Here is a 20,986-nt window from a genome sequence, read left to right on the forward strand (position 1 = left end):
GACCTTGACGAACAACTAAGGAGAAATCTGGACCCTATGGCTGGACCAGATGGGAACCACTGGTCTCGTGCAATGTGTCCCTGTGTGTCATTGCAGACAGGAACAGCTTGCAGGAATGGCACAACTAACATTTAAGACAAAAAATGAATAGAGGTGCGTCTGACAGAGATGTAAATACTTTTTGATTTATGTTGTCTATGGTGTTTAATTACTTTTCCCTGCTCACCAAGGCCTAGAAGAACACATTTCAAAAGGCAAAAGTCTTGTTCACAATTGTGTGATTTGAATAAATATCTGTCAAATTCAGTTTCATTTTGTTTTTCTTACGTATTTAAGGTCATATAATACAGTAATACATTCATGACATCACTGCAGCATGTAGCCCAGTGTGTCCTGGAAAAGAAAACATATGTAACATGATTGTACATTACAGTGTTGAGCATGTTGGCCTTGAGTAGGTTAACATTTCTGCATTGTTAAGTGGGTATCCTTCCTCAGTTTTTCTCCAGCGGGCCAGGCAGAACAATCTGCCATCTCAGATTGCCCCCTTCTCATATCATTCCCCTTTCTTGCATCCTTTTAACCTTTACCATCCACATGTTCCCATCTTTAAAACAATGCAAATGTATTAAAAAATTCTTTAAGAAACAATGGTTTGTTCATTACTACACGTTAAAACACATTACTCCCACTGATCTACCCTGCAACTAAACGTGGAGGCCTTTTGGTTGCAATGAAGATGAGGTCCATTTAGAGTTGAGCTTTCTCGTCAGATGCGCAGATTGATCTTCTCCTGAAACACAAAAGACGTTTTTATTTTCTAAGACAACGTTCATTTATATGTTTCGATGCAATTGAAATTAAGGCCCAGTACCTTGTTAGTTCCACATCCTCAATAGTCTCTGGTAGACGGATGTCTTTTGTCTCTGGTAGAAAATAAGCTGATAGCCCTGCACCAACAGCCACCAGGGAGAAAATAGTACTCGGCAAATGGCCCCACACCTCTTCTAGAAGCATGATCAGGGGGGATACAGACACACCGCAACGAGCCATGACAGCACAGAACCCCAATCCATTTTGCCTATGTAACAAAAAATACAACAAATCTGTAGCAATCAGGGAAATCAGTTTCAGGATACAACTGCGACTCCCTCAAGTCTTGTGCACTGTCTGATTTATAAAGACCTGATCATGTGTTCAGCTAGCAAGATGTCACAGTAAACTCAGAGGCCTCTAGATATATATGCTGTTTGTTCATGTGCAAAATATAAGCTCCATATTAGACAGTTTACTGACCTCATTACTGTGGGGTAAAGCTCTGATGTGTACAGATATACAGTTGTAAAAGTTGCCTCGGAGAACATTTTGCCCAAAGCCCCCACAGCTGTCTGAAACAGCCCCTTATCTGAAAAGAAAAAGTTATGAGAAGACATTATAACTCCACCTTGTATTAAATTTAAAGCCACAATGTCTAAAATTCCACTATTCACAACTTTGGCAACCCCCAGTGGCAGTTTTTGTGATCATTTACCTTTAGGGACAAACATGTTGCAGAATATACACAGTCCAGTCATAAGAAGTGTTCCTGTTTGATTCAACCTTCGGCCAGTTTTGCTCAGAGAGAAAAAGCTAAATGCTTTTGCTGGAAGTTCAATGACTCCATAGATGAACTGTGTGAGATAAATGTTCAGACCAAATCCAGTGACATTCAAGCTGATTCCGTAATACGTAAAGGCCACTCCAAACCTATCAACAGAGAGAGACAGAGGACAAATTCATTTATCTTAAAAGTTACACATTTGCCCCAGAAAACACTAGTTTCTGATTGGCTGGCAGGTGTCTGCAACAGGATTCTTCAACGGTCAAATGTTAAACCAGTAATCTCAATCAGTATGCAAGTAAGCTGTGGGTAACCATGGCATCAGTACTTTGTGTTGCATTACAACTTGGACTGGATGTTGGAATGTACTTAGCTAGGACAATACACAGTGTCTTGTTGTGCAAAGACTATCTGCCTGGTCTGTTATTTGAGGACACCTTAGAGTGAATTATCATACTGTTTCTATGATAAGTGCTATATCTAAATCTGTGCATTCCAAAGCACAGATTCATTCCTCAAACTTCCGGTTTCCCTTTTTGCGTTATTTCCTCTCATGCAGCCGCAGAACGTACGTGCTACTTGGCCGTCGAATGTACTGTCTTTGTAGTGTGTTCAAATGCAACTGACACAGGGCGACGTGAGGTGACGTATACGATGCAACAGTTGGCTTTCGTTGCCGCTAGTTCTTTGATGTCGGTTTGGTGTGTCAGCATCTTTAAACTTAGTTGCTGCCAGGTTGAGCGATCACATATGGACAGTGCATTGTACACATAATACATTTTTCCAAGATTTAAAAGGTGAACATCTCAGTTGTTTAAAGGCAAAAACAAGGTATATACCAAACAATGGCAGTAAGTAGAGCCAGCCTCCTCATTCTGGGTGTCCTCACAAGGTCCAGGTAGGAATATTTCCTGTTTTCATTTTCTACAAGTATTACTTTGGACAGAACCTGTAGAGTGAAAAGGAAATGTTGATCATAGTTATAGCAGGTATTAAATTCTGACTAGATCAGATCATGTAAAAATTTGTACCTCAGGCTTTACGTCAGCCATGAACTGCTCTCTGCCGTTGGCTTCTGCACACTTGCTCAAGTAAAAGTGAGCCCTGTTGACCTTTCCAGTACTTATCAGCCATCTGGCAGACTCGGGGAGCCACCTGTGACAAAGTGCAGTTTGTAATATCACAGATTTTAAACTATTTTTTTTTCACATAAACTCCTAAGTGGCACCCGTGCCTCATTGAAACCAAAAGTCATGCTATTAATAAGAATAAGGATCTTTATTCTGAAAGTTCACATGACTTGTTTGTGTTAGGTTAGCTTGGAACTGGAAAAAAAAAAATTACTTAATATGGCTAGAGCTCAATTATTATTTCATCCTTACCACCAGGAAATCATTGCGAGAAACAGCGGGGTGGTTGCTACGGCAGTGAGGTGCCTCCAGTCATTCACAAAGTAGGCAACCAAAGGTAGCGCAGCAGTGCAAACACTCCAGTCCATGCTCATAAGAACGCCCACTGCAGTTCGATGCTTAATGTCCACCCATTCAATACCTGTAAAGAGCAATGATAATAAATCAAATCCATTAAAACACACTAGGCAATAGTTACGGTTGACTCATTACAACTCTATCAACAAATCATACTTTTTTATGAGAAATTTTATCGACGTTAAAACAAATCTAATTGAACAGAAATGGATTTTATACTATAATCTCAGTAAATATTTGTGTTACTTTTTTTTGTAAGATTAATATTGAAAAAAAGATGCTACGACATTAAACTCACAAAGGACGATGGTGATAATACTTATTCCAGATATTCCAAGTCCAGTGAAGAACCTCATGGCAGCAAACATGGCAAAATTATATGAGAAAGCACTTGCAAATCCAAAGATGGCAGCTGTCACATATGACACCAGAAGCATGATTTTTCGGCCAAACCTGTGTGACAAAATAGTTATAGAATTAATCTGTACAATAGGTCCGTGGTTCTCAACTGGTCCAGCCATGAGGTCCAGATGTCCCCTTTGTCATTAGTTCGAGGTCCCACAGTGTAATATATTCAGCGTCATACTTGGATTTGGCCATGTGGTTGAGCTAGTTTGCTGTCTCTGTCAAGTAACTGTTGGTCAGTCTACAGCACAAAACGGCACTTCAAAATAAAAGCTCTGTGCTGGAAATGTACTGTATTTTAAAATAAAGTGTTACTTGAAACATTTGCAAGTCACTTGCGGCCCATTCAGAATGGACCTGGGACACACTTTGGGACCGTGACCCACCAGTTCGGAACCAATGGAAAAGGTGTGACAAAATATTTTTACAAATATATTCCTTATATAGAGTCCGCTGTGTGTAGAATTAAAAGTAGTCATAAGATGGTCGATGTGCAGGTTAGGTTTGGGTTAAAGGGTAAATTTTTTGTTTGGGATAAAGGTTAGACATAGGGTCAGGTTAGGTGAAGGGTTTTTCATAGCCTGTGAAGCTGTACTCAGTAACACTTTCTGTACATTAACATTTAGTCAGCCGATAGCTGAGTATTAACTTTGGACTTTCCAAATAAGAAGTACAGAGTTTGCTTCTGTTTTGGTGCATTTATATTTGAGCAAACTGGACAAATTAAGCTTCTCTGTCCTGGAGTGCACTGTCTGTCCTCATCAGACCAAGTCTCCTAGTGCAGCTGCACTGGCTGTATTTCACACTGTCCCATGCATAATTGATGCCTCAATGTTTGAACCCAATTTTTGATTCCATACAGGTGTTAGTAAAATTTGGCAATGACGAAAAACAGACATCAGATGATATACCAAAGCACAACCCTGTGTCTTAGAAATCACATGTGTATGTCATGAAACTGCTTTCTTAAACATGTTTCAGCAGTGTAATCACTGCCTGGGTTATGTTCAGACACAATGCTTCTTTTAAGTTATGAAACACTACATTCATGTACCACGTAGGCTTCACAAGGAGGATGGGGGGCATACAGAATGCAGGACCTTGGCACCAGAATCTTAGGGTTGCACCCAGACTCCTCTCTTAGGTTTGGGCAATGAAGGCACTTTGGTTAAAGTGAGGGAGGGATTGTAATTTTGGTTTAGTGTCATTTAAAAGGTAATAAAATGGCAGTGATGTGGTCACTACAAGTGGATACTGTATTGCAAGATTGCATAATTTGGTGGAAAACAACTGAAATACATTGTAAGTGAACATTTTGCTGGTACGTTCAGTATGGTTCAGTAGCAACAATTCCTCATTATGTAACAGAAAACATCATTTGCTCTGCATTATGTTTCTCTCAACATGTTTGCTGTTTCAACTTGGTTGAACTTACTCTATTACAACAGTTATCATACTAAAGCAAAAACACATTTCAATGTATAAGTTTCTCTTAAAGTTGTGCAATTTAACCACACAGACCCAAAAATGTCTGGTCGAAGAATAAAAGGCATGTACACCTGTCACTAAAGTAGCCAAACACTGCTGCTCCAACCATGACCCCCATGAAGAAGATAGTGGCTGTGGCTCTGTTCACTCTTCTTTTATCACAAACCAGATCCCACTGTGAGGGAAACAGACAAGAGACAAAGAAAAGTAACATTCAAATGGCTAACTTGGGATTTGTATCACTTTTGGATTAGTTTGATATAAACATTCACCTCTGTGGCCAGAGTAGACTTGAAGGTGGTGTTGTCATATACCCATCCATTCTGACATGGCACTGTGGGTAGCTCAGCCATGTTGGAGGAGTTGAGCAGCAGATGATATTGAGGTTCTGCAAACATCTGACACGAGTTCAGAGTCCCATCCTCCTGGAGTGGAACACTAACAAGAAGCCTCTCCGCTTGGGATAAATTCCTAAAAAGTCCTCCATCATCCAGAGAGCTGATGTCGCAGTGGTGAGACGGAATAGCCGCGATGAAATTATTCAGCAGAAAGTTAAAAGGCAAAGTCATACGAGGAATTACCATCAAGAGGATCGTCTTTAATTGGAATCTACCAAAGCCGTTCAGCTCTGCCAGCACGTTCTCAAACTTCATCTTCAGAATAAATGATACAACACTTCCAGTTTGGAGTGAAGCCCAGAGAATGATATCACAAAGCACACAAGATGTCAGTTTAAAAGTGTGACACTATCCTGTTGCACACTGTTAGATGTCATGGGTTAATGGTCAGCTAAAGAGAATGTGTCAATGTGCTGTGAAGTTGTACAAGCACTTGTATCCACATGTGACATGGGTATGCTCCAAACTTTTATGGGTTCCTCCTGGGCCCTTGCTACAACCACTTAAACTGTGAACTAAATCAACCTCTGGGTACAAATAAAGTTACCTTACCTTACCTTAACCTTTCACCATGTTTCATGAAAAGTACACTTTCGGTTATCCATCTGACAGACAAACAAACGGACCTACTGAAAACACAACACCCTTAGCAGAGGTAATAATTTGCTAGTGACACTGTGACACCAAAGTACCTTCCTGTTGATACTGTACATGTCCTGAAGCATCACAATACCCCCCCTTGAAAAGCCAATTTAAGATTTACCTAATACTGGGGACGATGGGTTGTTGTCTAATGACTGAAAATGTCTGATTGTGGAAGAAAATTGATTTGATTCCTTAAAGACTGTAGTGGGTAAGATACACAAGATCTAAGGTCCATGACAAAATCTCTGTAATGTAATAACTATTTGATGGATTGCCATGAAATAAAGTACAGACATTGACTGACTTTGTGATGCCCTCATGATGACATTTTGTGTCTCCACAACTGTTGGATGGGTTGCCATTAATTGGTTGGTTTGGTGAGTTAACTTCATTGCCATTACAATAAACATTGTAAGGAACATTTCTTGGTTAGTTTCATCGTGCAGGACCAGTTGCACCCCTGGAAACTTTTCACAGGGGTGGTCAGGTGAGGCCACTGAAAATCTTGGGGTGGCATGCCTGGAACAAATGCCTTACTTTTAAGACAAGACACGACAAGACGAGATAACTTTATTCTTTATTCTCTCAAAAATCAAAGTCTTATAAAAACAATAGTTTTCCTGCAGTCATTCTGTGTTCATTGGCTGTATGGCATAGGGAATAAAGGACTTCTTATATGTGCTCCGACTGGCTTCAGGGACCCTAAATCAACGCCCAGACGTAAGCAGCTCAAACTGAGTGTGATGTTATACTTACCTACAAACATAATATTAAACCTGATGTTTTACTGTTGTAGTATACAGGCTAGTTGAAAACCATGTCATTATGACGGTTAAGGAGTCCCATTAGCCAGCGATTGTATCAGGGTGGCCATGGCCCCTTCCTGGCCACCCCTTGGCAGTGCCACTGTGAAGGACAGGAAGGATATTTAAGGTTATTATGGTGACACCGGTGACATTTCCCAAGCAGCAGTGAAACCACTGTGAATAAAACACATTTGTAACAACTCATAATGTAATCACCACGCATACTGTAATAATTTAAGTGCAATAAAAGCTCATAATATAATAATCAGCACATAATGTAAGAAAGCCATGAATGCATAACATTTTGTGCATAGTTTAATAAGTTAATACAGTGTAGGAAAGTATTACATTATAAGCTAAGCAAATAATTGTTAAGTAACATGATAAATTCAGTATATGGTGTAATAGTTTTAAAAGCGAGCCCTCATTTTCTTCTTCAAGCAAAGGTACCCTTCTTGGTTTACAAGGAACAAGTGGAGTCCTTATAATGGAGCACCTGGACTTTGTCTGTTGATCTAGACTTGAAGACACTTTCATCAATCAGTTCCAAACTGATGAAGCCCCTTGGATGTGTGACAGCTCAGGACTACAGACTACAGTGACCTGGACAAATGAGAACATTTACAGGGACAGTGACTTTAGTGCACTAGGTGATTCTTAGCATGTGAAATAGTTGTTCCCAGAGGTGGGTAGTAACTAGTTACATTTACTCAGTTACATTTACTTGAGTAACTTTTTGGATAAATTGTACTTTTCAGAGTAGTTTTAATGCAAAATACTTTTTACTTTTACTTGAGTTATATTGTTTTAAAGCAACAATACTCTTACTTGAGTACAATATTTGGCTACTCTACCCACCTCTGAGTACATAATTACATATATATATATATATATATATATATATATATATATATACAAGAATATATTTGTGTTTCTTGTGCCTTGATATATGTTATGTTGGTAAAGATTTAATTTATTTTTGTTTTAGTTCAAGGGGTATCGTTTAAAATACATGAATTTGCAGATTATTATTTTTGATTGATTGATTACGTTCATGTTCTTATTTTACAAATAAATCAGACGTTACTCAACAGTTACTCAGTACCTGAGTAGTTTTTTCACCAAATACTCTTTTGCTTTTACTCAAGTAATTATTTGGATGACTACTTTTTACTTTTACTTGAGTACTATTGTTCTAAAGTATCAGTACTCTTACTTGAGTACAATATTGGCTACTCTACCCACCTCTGGTTGTTCCATACTTAATAATTCCATGTACTTTCAATGTTGGCTATCCCATGCAGCACACTGTTTAATAAACAACCTATAAAACTGTGTCTCTTACTTTGGCCACTAGGTGGCTCCTTTCAGTGGTGATGTATTTCATCTTGCACAATGGAGAAGTTCTCCCTCACAGAAAGCATTTGAAGGCAAATTTAACCGACTGAATTAAAAGTGTTGGTAACACTTTATATGGATAGTCCACCCACAGGTATTTTATAAAATATCTCTAACACTTCATAAGCTTATTAGATAAGATTCAGCCAGTATGGCAATTAACTACATATTGTCAGAATAATTAAGTTTAAAGGTCCAATGTGTAAGCTTAAGGAGCATTGGCATAAACATTATAAATATTCACAACTAGTTTCTTGAATGTATAATCACCTGAAACTAAGAATTGTTGTGTTTTTGTTACCTCAGAGGGTGCCATCACAGAACCAGTACTCTTCCAAGGAGTATGCCATTTTATTTCTACAATAACCCAGAATGGAAAAATCCAATGCTGGCTCTAGAGAGGGCCATTTGTGTCTTCATGTCAGCTACTGTAGTTCCCCCACATACACGGCCACGGGAGAAATTTCATTTGGTTGCGATCTGCAACCTCACTGCTAGATGCCACTAAATCCTACACACTGGACCTTTAACTTGAACTATTCACTCAACCTATGCTGCATAGCTGGAGTGAATAGTATAAGTTCAGCTAAATTACTCTGAGAATATATGTATGTTGATACACTGTCACATACAGTGGCGCCTATAGGGGAGAAAAGTTAGGACGATTCCAAAAACAGGTAAAAATTAATATAAAATTATTAAACCATCACCATTAAGGATATTTTTTTCAAATATAGTAATAAAATTAATGATCTCTTTGTTTTTACTTGTTTTTGCCAGTATAAGTTAAATATCTCCATTGACCAAAAAGTGAACATGCATGTTGACTGACCACCCCCTGTATCTGCATGAAATGGTTTGGTCCGCCTTAGCGCACTGACGGTGACGGTGCCTAGCAACAGTCAGCAGTTGCGCTAGAACGCTACAGTCATCATGCTACCTAGACTAGTACTAAAAGAAAATCCGGTTTTCATAAAAGGAAAGGGAGAAAAGAGAGAGAGGAGAGGCAAAAGAAAGGGTGTCAACATATAAGCCAGTTTTTCTGCAAGAAAGGTGGGTAGCCTATAGTCTGTGAGTGGTAGAAATGAACCTGTTAGCTTAATGTCCATAGTGAAATAAGCTAGCTACAGACTAGTGTTAGCCTACATTTCACTCCTTTTAACCTACATTTAATCAGTGCAGGTAAATGTTTAGCAAGATATTCATAATAAATCAGTTGTCCCTGTCTCTTTTACCAGACTCAACAACAGATGAGTCGGAAGCAGCAGCCCTGTCCCCCCATAACTTTACTCCTCCCCATCCCAATGAAGAAGGTGAGCAACACATGCCAGTTAGCATCATTGCAGGGAGTCTGTAGGAATTTCTCTCTCTCTCGCTCTTTTTTACCATTACAAAAAAGAAAACGAAATATTTTTTTAATGACAGAAATTCAAACAAATTATTTTTCCACATAATGATTATTATGAAACAATGAAACATTAAGTAGCCTAACTCAGCACCTCCATGAGGCCTTTTAATATAATTTTCCATTTCAACTTTATTTTCTTGTTGGCATATATGTGCAGCTAAGTTAAAAAATCTGCTGTTTTTATTATTTTGAGATGATGATCTTAATTTATTTTGATTGAAAAGTTAATGTAGCCTATATTTAAGTTATTTTTTAAGTCTTTCATTAATGTTAAGAGAATTTTCCATTTTGGGATTTTACAATAAAAATTACATTAAGACTGTAAAAGATGGCCTTTAGGACATTTTTTATGGCAGTTTTTAATCTTGCATCAAATATTGAATTGCATACTGTATGCAGACTGTTGCATGTACAACTCACTAGCAGTAAATATTGTACTGGTAGTATTGAACAACAAGAAGCAAGACAGTTGCAAGGCTTCAAAGTTAGAGTTATGTAAAGTTTTTAATGGGTCAGTTAGGTCCTAGAGATGTGCTGACAACAGCTGCACAGGGAGGCCCAAAGTGATTTTTTTTCATGGGCCCAAAATTCCTGGCGGCGTCCCTGACTCTATAGTTAATCTGTCAAACATCTACAGAATAAAGCCAAACATTCGAATTGTTGATTATCGACTAATAAGCTGTTAAAATGTTACAGATACTCTGAAAACTATTTGTAGACTGACTAAAAAAGTGTCTAATTACTGGCAACTATGATAAACAATGGTATGTGAGAGAAGTTAGGATATAAGGTAAAAATACTTTCTGTCAGGACAGCTAGTGCGTTCATCATTGTAGGCTCATGATATCTACTGCATATATGTCAGAAAGACTAACACGTTTATGACCTGTGGATTATAACATGTAGCCTAGTGTATTTCTGTCAGAAAAGCTATAGTGCATTATCACTGGTAAATGCACCAACTAACAGTCAAAGTAACTAAAATAATATGGATCTATTATTTCATATGCCAGGAATCACCCAGTATATTAAATTCAGCACCATCTCTGTAAAAGTTCTCATTTAGGTCACTGGATATCTTGTAATCCTGAATTTTGTCACACATTCAAGAGGCTAAATCAGTTTGAAACTGATTGATGAAAATATTTTGTAGACCAAACAGACCAAGTCCAGCTGCTTTAAATTAAGGACTTCACTTGTTCCATGTAAAACTGAAATAGTTCCAGGAAGAGAGAATTTTTTGCTTAGTTTATTATGTAAGAATTTTCCCATTATGCACAAAGCTGTTATTACATTGTTTTTCTTACATTATGAGCTTTTATCACATTTAAATTATTACATTATGAGTTGCTACACACAAGTATCATAAATATAGAAAATCAGTTCAATAAATGAAGGCCAAATGTTTACAATGTAGGGGATGAAAGGCCTAAACAATTAAAGTACGTGAAACACTGCATATAATTACAGATATCAACAATGCCAGAGGATGAATCCTAATAAGTTATTCTATCTTTTGAGTTTTTCTGTAGCACCACCAGCAGGTCAGAGTTTTAATTTTTCAAAAAACCAAATGGGAGGCAGCAGTAGCACATACTGGCTTGGCTTGGAGTGTGGACTGGCAGTTGAAGAGGTGCCAGTTCACACTCCTGGGCACCAGGAAAGTGCCCTTGAGCAAGGTATCGAGTCCCAAAACTGCTCCAGGGGCACCATATCATGACTGCTCCAAACATTTTTTTTTTTTTTTTTTTAATATACTTTATTAATCCCCCTGAGGGGAAATTCAGTTTTTTCACTTTTTTTGTCATTAACACACAGGTTTGAAAGACACACACAAACAGGACCTATACATGCACAAAGTGGAGAGTTCTCAGAGTGAGGGGGCTGCCTTGGTCAGGCGCCCCGAGCGGTTGGGGTATTCGGTGCCTTGCTCAAGGGCACCTCGGCAGTGCCTAGGAGGTGAACTGGCACCTCTCCAGCCACCAGTCCACGCTCCATATTTGGTCTGGCCGGGGACTCAAACAGGTGACCCTCCGGTTCCCAACCCAAGTCCCTATGGACTGAGTTACTGCCGCATGTGTGTGTTGTGAGTAATAGGGATATGCGAAAGTCACAAGTCAACTGCTCCTGTGGATTGTTTAGACTGACAAAAAAATAAATAATAATAAAAAAAAAAACAACAACTGGAAAATTACTGATATTACTGCACCACCAACCTCAACTGTACCAGCAGCAAGCTAAACCAAGATATTCAATGTATGGACTATCTCTCTTTGTCTTTTTAAGTGTTTTTTAAAGGCAAATTTTTATTAACATGTGCATGAATACAAATGTCCCATATACCCTGTGCCATGACAGCAGGAAATAACTGAAACTAATTCCAATAAAATCCATAGTCATGTTCTCATGAATTACAATTTTATTGCTAACCTCAAGTAAATTCACAGTTACATTTCTCTCTCATTGTCTCTTTGTATTTGTCCAAATTTCCTCTGTACAGTACATTATTAAGACAGCACACCTGTGGATATGTTATATCCTGAAAGACTCTTAGTTCAAGTATTTATAGTGATTTTAACAATTTTATGGTTACAAAGCAGATTAAATCAACTCATCTTGCATTATTAAAACTCACAGAACAAATTCATTGTGGCAAATAATCACTCTAGTTAACAATAACAGTGGTTTTTATTGAATCTCCTTGTTCCTTGTCGACTGTCCCCTGCAATTTAGACAAAAGGGAAGTGGGTCATTTTTGCATCATGAATAGATTACGTAGTATAAGAGCAGACTCAAACAACAGTTTCTATTTTTGACATCTGCAAATGATTAAAATATGTCAATTATCCAAAAGAAAGTTGTGTAAATGACACACTGAAATTGCAAAACATCCAGTTGCCTTTGATTGACTGGATTACTCTTTGGCAGTGAAGCTCAGTGAGGTAGCTAATCATTTACCGTAGCTTTAATATTGAATTACATGTAATCTTTCTCTCCTTTTTACCTCGGTTTCTCAATGTCCTCGATGTACTCTGGCAGTCGGATGTTTAATGTTTCAGGCAGCAGTGAAACCACCAAACCAGATACAACTGCCACCGTGCAGTAAGTGACTGCAGGGAGGAGATGCCACACGTCCTCCAATAGCATGATGAGTGGAGATATGGACACACCCAGCCGCGCCACAAATGCGGTGTAGCCTAAACCGTTCTGTCTGAAAAACAAAAAGCGCTGAGGTTAATGTAAACCTGTAATAAATGTTGTCACAGCAGAGTAGAAAATCATTGTTCATGGTCAAACTTGTCACAAGAGTTTGTTGCTGACTTACCGTACGACTGTAGGAAAGAGCTCAGTTGTGAAGAGGTACATGATTGTGAATGAGGCTTCTGACATGGCTTTTCCAAGGACGCCCACAACAGTACGAATGACCCACTTATCTGGGGGAAAACGTTTAGATATTTGTCAAGACAACTCTCCAATATGTTAACAAAAATTTGATTTATTAAAATAAAAAATAAATAACCTTGTGAGACAAACATGTTGATTAGGAGACAGAGACCAGTCGACAGCATGGATCCCATTTCACCAGACCTCCTCCCAACTTTCTCCAGGAAGTAATACACACCAATCTTCAACGGCATTTCAATAGATGCAAATATGAGTTGTGTGAGGTATGTGTTCAGTCCAAACCCAGTGATGTTCAGACTTATCCCATAATATGTAAATGCAACGCCATACCTAGAAAATGGAACACAACATTAAAACATTCACACACACCAGTTTTAACCCTTTAACCCTGATAAGTGCAAAAAGGCAGATTTTCTCATGGCATATATTACATTAATATATACTCAGAGTGATAATTATTTATCACGATTTTACATTCACTAGTGTTTGATTTATGTCACTTACACTATGTTAAATTCATAGCTCAACATTTTTAGAAAAGGCATTTGTTTGCTTTATTTCTTAGGGTTACATCAAAAGATTGATACCACTAAACTACAGGGCTGGAGCCAGACTACAATTAGCTTAGCTTAGCATATACACTGGTAACAAGGGGAAACAGCTACCTCGCTCTGCTACAAGTGCCAAATCCACCTACCAGCACCTCCAGGGCCTACTCATTAACATGTTTTCTGGCCTTTGAAGTCCAAACAGAAAAGTAACAAGGTAACAGCACATAGTTTGGTTTCATTACAACTCACAAGATTCACCGACAAACAACTGTCTTATACTAAACACGTTTTCCAAGCAAATACAACATGCTAATGTTATTAGCGCCAGCCTATGGCATTTTACATTGTATAAATTAGCCTAGCAACTAGCAATCTTTCCCTTGTCTCATATAAAACCAGGGACAACAGCAACATCTAACAAAGGTAAGGGCACACAGTTTGGCTCCATTACAACTCACAGCATTCACTGACAGAACAACTGTCTTATACTAAACACGTTTTCCAAACAAATATAACATGCTAACATTATTAGCACCAGCCTATGGCGTTTTACATTGTATAAATTAGCCTAGCGACGAGCAGAGATTTCCTCTGTTCATATGAAGCCAGGATAAATCCCGAAGTATAAATCCCTGAAGGATAAATGACACACAAGACTTAAAATGCTATTTTAGTGGAGGCTTTACTTTCTTCACAATTTATTGTTTCTTATCTGTGAACTACAAGTAAATACAAGCTTCGTCTCCACTGAGGGAAATGGTTTCAGTATACAGAAACTGACAGGTCTGCGTCACTGCGACACTGAGCGTATGGTGGGCGAGTTCAACTTTCTGTCAACAGCTTTGAAAACACCCCTTTTTTCACAGGTAACTTAGCCTGTCCCCACGCCACAGGAAATAATGGATTAATCCTGGAAAGCTATTGATGTAGCACTTTTCTCCTTATGAAAGTAACCCTGTGGATATTCTCATTTATCCAGGTCAATTCCATTTTGGCAACAATTAAATCGTAGGCAACTGGACTTTGATTTTGTCTAGAAGACGTTTCGCCTCTTATCCAAGCGGCTTCATCAGTTCTCAACGCATCGGTCTGACTAGTCCTCACTAGTCTGACTTTGGTGAAAAAGGAGGTATGAGAGTTGGGGAAAGGAGTGCTTGGTAGAGTGTGTTTTGTTGGAACACAGAAAGGGGCTGTATCCACCAAAATTATTTTTTTCTGAGGCTGGCATATTTTTTTTATGCTTCGCCATGGAATGCCTTGTATTTATGCCCTGCCAAAAATGCCGGCAGTGCGACGACGAGGCACTGGGCATGAAACTAGTCAGACTAGTGAGGACTAGTCAGACCGATGCGTTGAGAACTGATGAAGCCGCTTGGATAAGAGGCGAAACGTCTTCTAGACAAAATCAAAGTCCAGTTGCCTACGATTTAATTGTTGCCAAAATGAAAGTAACCCTGCGATTATTCCACCAATGAGAATTTGGTCAGACAAAAGCATATCGACCAAATAATCAACAAGTCGACCAGGAGACTACAGCCCTAGTACAGTGACGACCCTCGAACTGTTTCACAAGGGTGGCCATATGGGGCCACTGAACATCTTAGAGTGGCACACTAAAACCAAAAGCCATAACTGAATTTAGGGAATTCTCAAAAAATAGCTATCTTAAAAATTGAGTGTATCACAGCCTCTTGAAGACAGTAGTATCGGCCTCCAATGGAGGCTATGGGACCATGGCCCCCCTGGACTACCCCTCTGGGTACACCATTGTTGGTGCTCAAACAGGAGATTGTTGTCGATCCTCTCATCTCAGGGCCCTGACACACCAAGCTGCCAGTCAGCCATTGGTCAGTTTGTGGCATGTTCCTCACTGTTGGTGCTAGTCAGCCCTGGTCAACTTTTTTTAGCATGTTGAATCAGCATCAGAGACGGCGGAGTCCATCCACATTTGGTTGTGGATTTGGTTGTTGCAGAACATACATAAGCCAGTGGCTTTAGTGTTTGCGGTGTGCAAGTGTATTTGGCCAAGACCCAGGCAACATGAGGCAAATAAACACTCTACCTTTGTCCCTACTAGTCATTTGATGTCAGAAAGAAAGTAAACAAGCATCTTTCCCAAAATGCTAGGCTAAACAATTCCTTTAACCCATGTCATGAAACTGATACGTACCACACTATCCCTGAGCATATAGACAGTTTCCTAATAGTTGGGGTCTTGAAAAGATCCACTAGAGTGTACTTCTTATCGTCAGTTTCACCTTTTACAGATTGCAGTAACTCCTATGAGAGAGCAAACACAGTAAAACTATTCATTCATAAGACTTGTGGACAGGACTAATTGTGAAACTGTTAGTAAATAACATCAAAATGTACCGTGGGTGTGATGGTGGCCATACACTTGGTTCTGCTGTTCATCGTGGCACATTGCATTATGTACTGATGAGCCTCGTCTGCCTTTCCTTTTGCCAGGAGCCATCTCGCAGACTCTGGGAGCCACCTGAAGCAACAAACATGGTGAGTTCAGTGACACATTGACTTCTGAAATATGAAACTTTAATACCTCCAAGTAATGATGGACACTATCATGGGTAAGGTCACTGCCACGATGAGCCTCCTCCATTCATTTACGCAATATGCTATTCCCACCAGAATCCAGGTCCCAATTGTCCAATCCAGGCTTATGATCACACCAGCAAAGGTCCTGTGTTCAATGCTGAACCATTCAACATCTGGAGAAACGTTAGCACAACTGAAAAGTCAGATCGTATTTTACAAATGATTTCTTGAGACTAAAACCAAAAAAAGATTGAAACATATTCTATTTTCCTCATCTCATTTTTTTAACATTAGCATACTTACTCAGAACAATAGAGATGATACTTATTCCTGAGAGTGACATCCCTGTAAAAAACCTCATGATGATAAACATCACATACGATGAAGAGAAGGCACTCAGAATTGCAAACAATACGGACGACAGATAAGATACCAGCAGCAGCGGCCGTCGTCCAAACCTGGTCATGAAAAGAAAAATATTAACAATTATTGTCTTAAAAACTAATGAGACAGACCTTGAACATTTATTCTCAATTCACAAAAAAGGCCATGCTTTGCACATGATCTTTTAACTTGTCTTAAAGGTACAGTGTGTAGGATTTAGGGGCAACTTGAATGGGGATAATATGTTTCAATCATGTGGCTCCTCTACACATTCAAAATAATATCGGACTGAATGGATCAAATATGATTGTGAAACGGGTCATTTCACAGGGGTTGTGACACTCTAAAATATTAAGACACTTATAGACATTTACAGACGCCTCTTTTGCCATGGGAAAAAGTATTTTTGGGCCCGATGGCGTCACCTGATAGATGTAATTACTCTGTTTGACCACTTTAAAATTTGACTTTAAATCCTGGCACACCTTCTGGGGACCTGATATCTACATAACGGGTGGATCATTTTCCATAGAGTGCCAACAACCTCTTTTTTTTTTTTTACTAGAGATCTTAAACATTACATTAAGAATTGTCTTGCTTAAATCAAAGCCCAACGTATTATCTTACGCCTCCACTGGTGCCCAGTACACAGATTAAAGACAGAATAATGTGAAAGAAAGCACCAGAGGCTGGGATGTTCTGACTTTTGGCCTCTTGTTAGGTCAAGATCCAAAAACACAGAATCCTACAATTTCCATTATGCAGCTCAACAGTGTTTTTCATTAATTTACCTTGTCTCCTAAATCCCCCATCCATCTAAAATTTTTAACACAGGTTAACACAATGTTATATCTCAAGCCCAAGCATCATCATTATTTATTTTTATTGTAATTTTTGTCAGACTTTGTAAAAACATATTTATGTTTTTTGTAAGGTTGCGACCTCTAGCTGTCATATTTATTATTACAGGAGCAAAGAGGAAGTCGGGTGAGGAAGTATAGAGAGCAAGAAGGTCTGCATAGAGTAGGAAGGAGGGTAGCTGGATTGGTCAAACAAACACAGGACTTTCATCCAGAAGACCAGTGTTCATGCACGGTGTGAAACCAAAAGTCAAATGTAGCATTATTTTTACAAAAAAACATAGTAAGTCTACATATGTCAGTGATTTCACATGACGTACAGTACAGGCCAAAAGTTTGGACACACCTTCTCATTCAATGCGTTTTCTTTATTTTCATGACTATTTACATTGTAGATTCTCACTGAAGGCATCAAAACTATGAATGAACATATGTGGAGTTATGGACATAACAAAAAAGGTGAAATAACTGAAAACATGTTTTATATTCTAGTTTCTTCAAAATAGCCACCCTTTGCTCTGATTACTGCTTTGCACACTCTTGGCATTCTCTCCATGAGCTTCAAGAGGTAGTCACCTGAAATGGTTTCCACTTCACAGGTGTGCCTTATCAGGGTTAATTAGTGGAATTTCTTGCTTTATCAGTGGGGTTGGGACCATCAGTTGTGTTGTGCAGAAGTCAGGTTAATACACAGCCGACAGTCCTATTGGACAACTGTTAAAATTCATATTATGGCAAGAACCAATCAGCTAACTAAAGAAAAATGAGTGGCCATCATTACTTTAAGAAATGAAGGTCAGTCAGTCCGGAAAATTGCAAAAACTTTAAATGTGTCCCCAAGTGGAGTCGCAAAAACCATCCAGCGCTACAACGAAGCAAGGACTGACCCAGGAAAGGAAGACCAAGAGTCACCTCTGCTTCTGAGGATAAGTTCATCCGAGTCACCAGCCTCAGAAATGGCAAGTTAACAGCAGCTCAGATCAGAGACCAGATGAATACCACACAGAGTTCTAGCAGCAGACCCATCTCTAGAACAACTGTTAAGAGGAGACTGCGTGAATCAGGCCTTCATGGTCAAATAGCTGCTAGGAAACCACTGCTAAGGAGAGGCAACAAGCAGAAGAGATTTGTTTGGGCCAAGAAACACAAGGAATGGACATTAGACCAGTGGAAATCTGTGCTTTGGTCTGATGAGTCCAAATTTGAGATCTTTGGTTCCAACCGCCGTGTCTTTGTGAGACGCAGAAAAGGTGAACGGATGGATTCCACATGCCTGGTTCCCACTGTGAAGCATGGAGGAGGAGGTGTGATGGTGTGGGGTGTTTTGCTGGTGACACTGTTGGGGATTTATTCAAAATTGAAGGCACACTGAACCAGCATGGCTACCACAGCATCCTGCAGCGACATGCCATCCCATCCGGTTTGCGTTTAGTTGGACGATCATTTATTTTTCAACAGGACAATGACCCCAAACACACCTCCAGGCTGTGTAAGGACTATTTGACCAAGAAGGAGAGTGATGGAGTGACCTGGCCTCCGCAGTCACCTGACCTGAACCCAATCGAGATGGTTTGGGGTGAGCTGGACCGCAGAGTGAAGGCAAAGGGGCCAACAAGTGCTAAACACCTCTGGGAACTCCTTCAAGACTGTTGGAAAACCATTTCAGGTAACTACCTCTTGAAGCTCATGGAGAGAATGCCAAGAGTGTGCAAAGCAGTAATCGGAGCAAAGGGTGGCTATTTTGAAGAAACTAGAATATAAAACATGTTTTCAGTTATTTCACCTTTTTTGTTAAGTACATAACTCCACATGTGTTCATTCATAGTTTTGATGCCTTCAGTGAGAATCTACAATGTAAATAGTCATGAAAATAAAGAAAACGCATTGAATGAGAAGGTGTGTCCAAACTTTTGGCCTGTACTGTATGTCACATGAGAAACGTTTCCAAACAGTTATTTAAAGCTAAAACATAAAACCTAACCATGTAGTTTTGGTGCAACTGCGACCTTCTGATGACATTAACCCATGTGTTTAAAACTGCAGCCATTAATGGTCATATGAGCTATTCTGTCGTCCACTAGAATGTGCTAATTTGGGCATTTTAACATGGGAGTTTACCACTTCAAGATTCAAGAGGTTTATTGCCATATGCACAGTAGAAAAACTCAGCGGTTTGCACCGTACAATGAAATTCTTAACTGCCAGTCTCCCTTCACACAAGACAATTAAATAAAATAGAATTTAGGGGCTGCGTTCCATTCTGTTATTCAACAGTCTGATAGCCTGTGGGTAGAAGCTGTTGGTCAGTCTTATCCTGGATTTTACATTCCTGTACATCTGCCTGATGGCAGACGTGTGAAGATATAGCAATATGACTGAAGTGGTTGTATGGGTTGAGAGACTTGTTGAGAACTACATGAGCCTCAAGTATAAAATTGGAGGAGTATCCCCTTTAATTGTATCTGACATTTGTTATAGAGAGGCAGTGTGGGTTTTTTTTTGTTTTTTATTTTTTTTTATTAACAGGCCTACCTGTCACTGAGAAACCCAAACATAGGGGCTCCGACCATAACACCAATGAAGAAGACTGTGGCTGTTGCCTTGTTCATCCCTTTTCTGCTGCACACGAGATCCCACTGCAAAGACATGATTGAAAGCATTACAGTAAAACATTTTGCAGTTGTCCATCGTGGAAGCTGAACTCAATACCAAGTCAAAACTAAATGTTTCTTACGTTTGCATTTAATTAAAAATTCAGCCACAAAGGATGCAACAAACATTTGATTTAATGCCTACATTAAAAGTCTACAGAACAAATGCCAATGTCTTTAACGTCTCTGAGGAACATGGTATTCGATTAAAACATAGCTACTTAAAAAAAATACTGTTAAATCTATTGAAGAAACTTACCTCTGTTGCCAAAGTAGATTTAAATGTGCTGTTGTCATACACCCATCCGTTCTGACACTGAACAATAGATGCATCCTCACTGCTGTTTAAGCCTACCAGATGATACTGCGGCTTTAAAAACATCTGACAGGAGCTCAGAGTCCCATCCGGCTCTGTTGGCACACCAGCAGCCAGTTTCTCTGGCTGAGATAAGTTCCCAAAGATGCCTCCATCATCCAGAGCGGTGATGTTACAGTGGTGAGAGGGAACAGCCGCCATGAAGTTATTCAGCAGAAAGTGACATGGCAGAGTCATTCGAGCAAAGATCTGAATCAAAAATAGTCTGATTTGGAATTTTCCAAATCCATTAATTTCTGAAAGTATGTTGTCAAATTTCATTTTGCTGCTGTGCCGTCACAAGAAGTTAAATGTTCCGACAGCCATATGAAGTTAGGTCCCAGACACTTAACTGGACACATTCACCAGAGGCACGTTAATCATTATCATCCACTAAAGAACCAGCTTTTTCAGTGCCCCCTATGTGATGCAAACACAGTCAGTCTGTTATAAACTGACTTAACTGTATTGGCGCAACCACAACAATCTGCATAAATCACTGTGTAACAAGATAACAGGAGTGTATCAAAGACCATTGGATGAAATATAAGTCAGAGGGGTGTGATGATAAATCATCATCTCCTTTAGA

The 20,986-nt window shown here is 39.2% G+C and overlaps 2 protein-coding genes across 2 annotated transcripts; both read right to left on the minus strand.

Moving 5' to 3' along the window:
* Positions 1-612: 612 nt before the first annotated feature.
* On the minus strand, positions 613-5,791 carry LOC125884110 (solute carrier family 22 member 7-like). Its single transcript, XM_049568912.1, has 10 exons — positions 5,253-5,791; positions 5,052-5,155; positions 3,386-3,540; positions 2,983-3,151; positions 2,632-2,755; positions 2,440-2,549; positions 1,532-1,746; positions 1,297-1,405; positions 875-1,081; positions 613-793 (listed from the first exon to the last, which is right to left on the minus strand). Exons 1-10 carry the CDS (start codon positions 5,631-5,633, stop codon positions 751-753), a joined length of 1,617 nt encoding a protein of 538 aa, XP_049424869.1. The 5' UTR covers positions 5,634-5,791; the 3' UTR covers positions 613-750.
* Positions 5,792-10,866: 5,075 nt separating this feature from the next.
* Positions 10,867-20,761, minus strand: LOC125886336 (solute carrier family 22 member 7-like). Its single transcript, XM_049572454.1, has 10 exons — positions 20,302-20,761; positions 19,924-20,027; positions 16,451-16,605; positions 16,152-16,320; positions 15,965-16,088; positions 15,762-15,871; positions 13,156-13,370; positions 12,961-13,069; positions 12,640-12,846; positions 10,867-12,357 (listed from the first exon to the last, which is right to left on the minus strand). The coding sequence occupies exons 1-10, from the start codon at positions 20,677-20,679 to the stop codon at positions 12,324-12,326; spliced, it is 1,605 nt and encodes a 534-aa protein (XP_049428411.1). The 5' UTR covers positions 20,680-20,761; the 3' UTR covers positions 10,867-12,323.
* Between the last annotated feature and the right edge of the window lie 225 nt (positions 20,762-20,986).

The sequence above is a fragment of the Epinephelus fuscoguttatus genome, linkage group LG3, assembly GCF_011397635.1.
Source record: "Epinephelus fuscoguttatus linkage group LG3, E.fuscoguttatus.final_Chr_v1".
NCBI lineage: Eukaryota > Metazoa > Chordata > Actinopteri > Perciformes > Serranidae > Epinephelus > Epinephelus fuscoguttatus.

What these genes read in the sequence shown, in the direction of transcription:
- LOC125884110 (XM_049568912.1), bottom strand. Translation starts at nt 5,633, where the DNA reads ATGAAGTTTGAGAACGTGCTGGCAGAGCTGAACGGCTTTGGTAGATTC. An exon ending in CTACTTACTGCCATTGTTTG is followed by an intron (nt 1,747 to 2,439) that starts GTATATACCTTG and finishes CTCTGTTGATAG; the next exon opens with GTTTGGAGTGGCCTTTACGT. An exon ending in GAGGATGTGGAACTAACAAG is followed by an intron (nt 794 to 874) that starts GTACTGGGCCTT and finishes TTTGTGTTTCAG; the next exon opens with GAGAAGATCAATCTGCGCAT.
- LOC125886336 (XM_049572454.1), bottom strand. Translation starts at nt 20,679, where the DNA reads ATGAAATTTGACAACATACTTTCAGAAATTAATGGATTTGGAAAATTC. An exon ending in GTGTCCATCATTACTTGGAG is followed by an intron (nt 16,089 to 16,151) that starts GTATTAAAGTTT and finishes TTGTTGCTTCAG; the next exon opens with GTGGCTCCCAGAGTCTGCGA. An exon ending in GAGGACATTGAGAAACCGAG is followed by an intron (nt 12,358 to 12,639) that starts GTAAAAAGGAGA and finishes TCTAAATTGCAG; the next exon opens with GGGACAGTCGACAAGGAACA.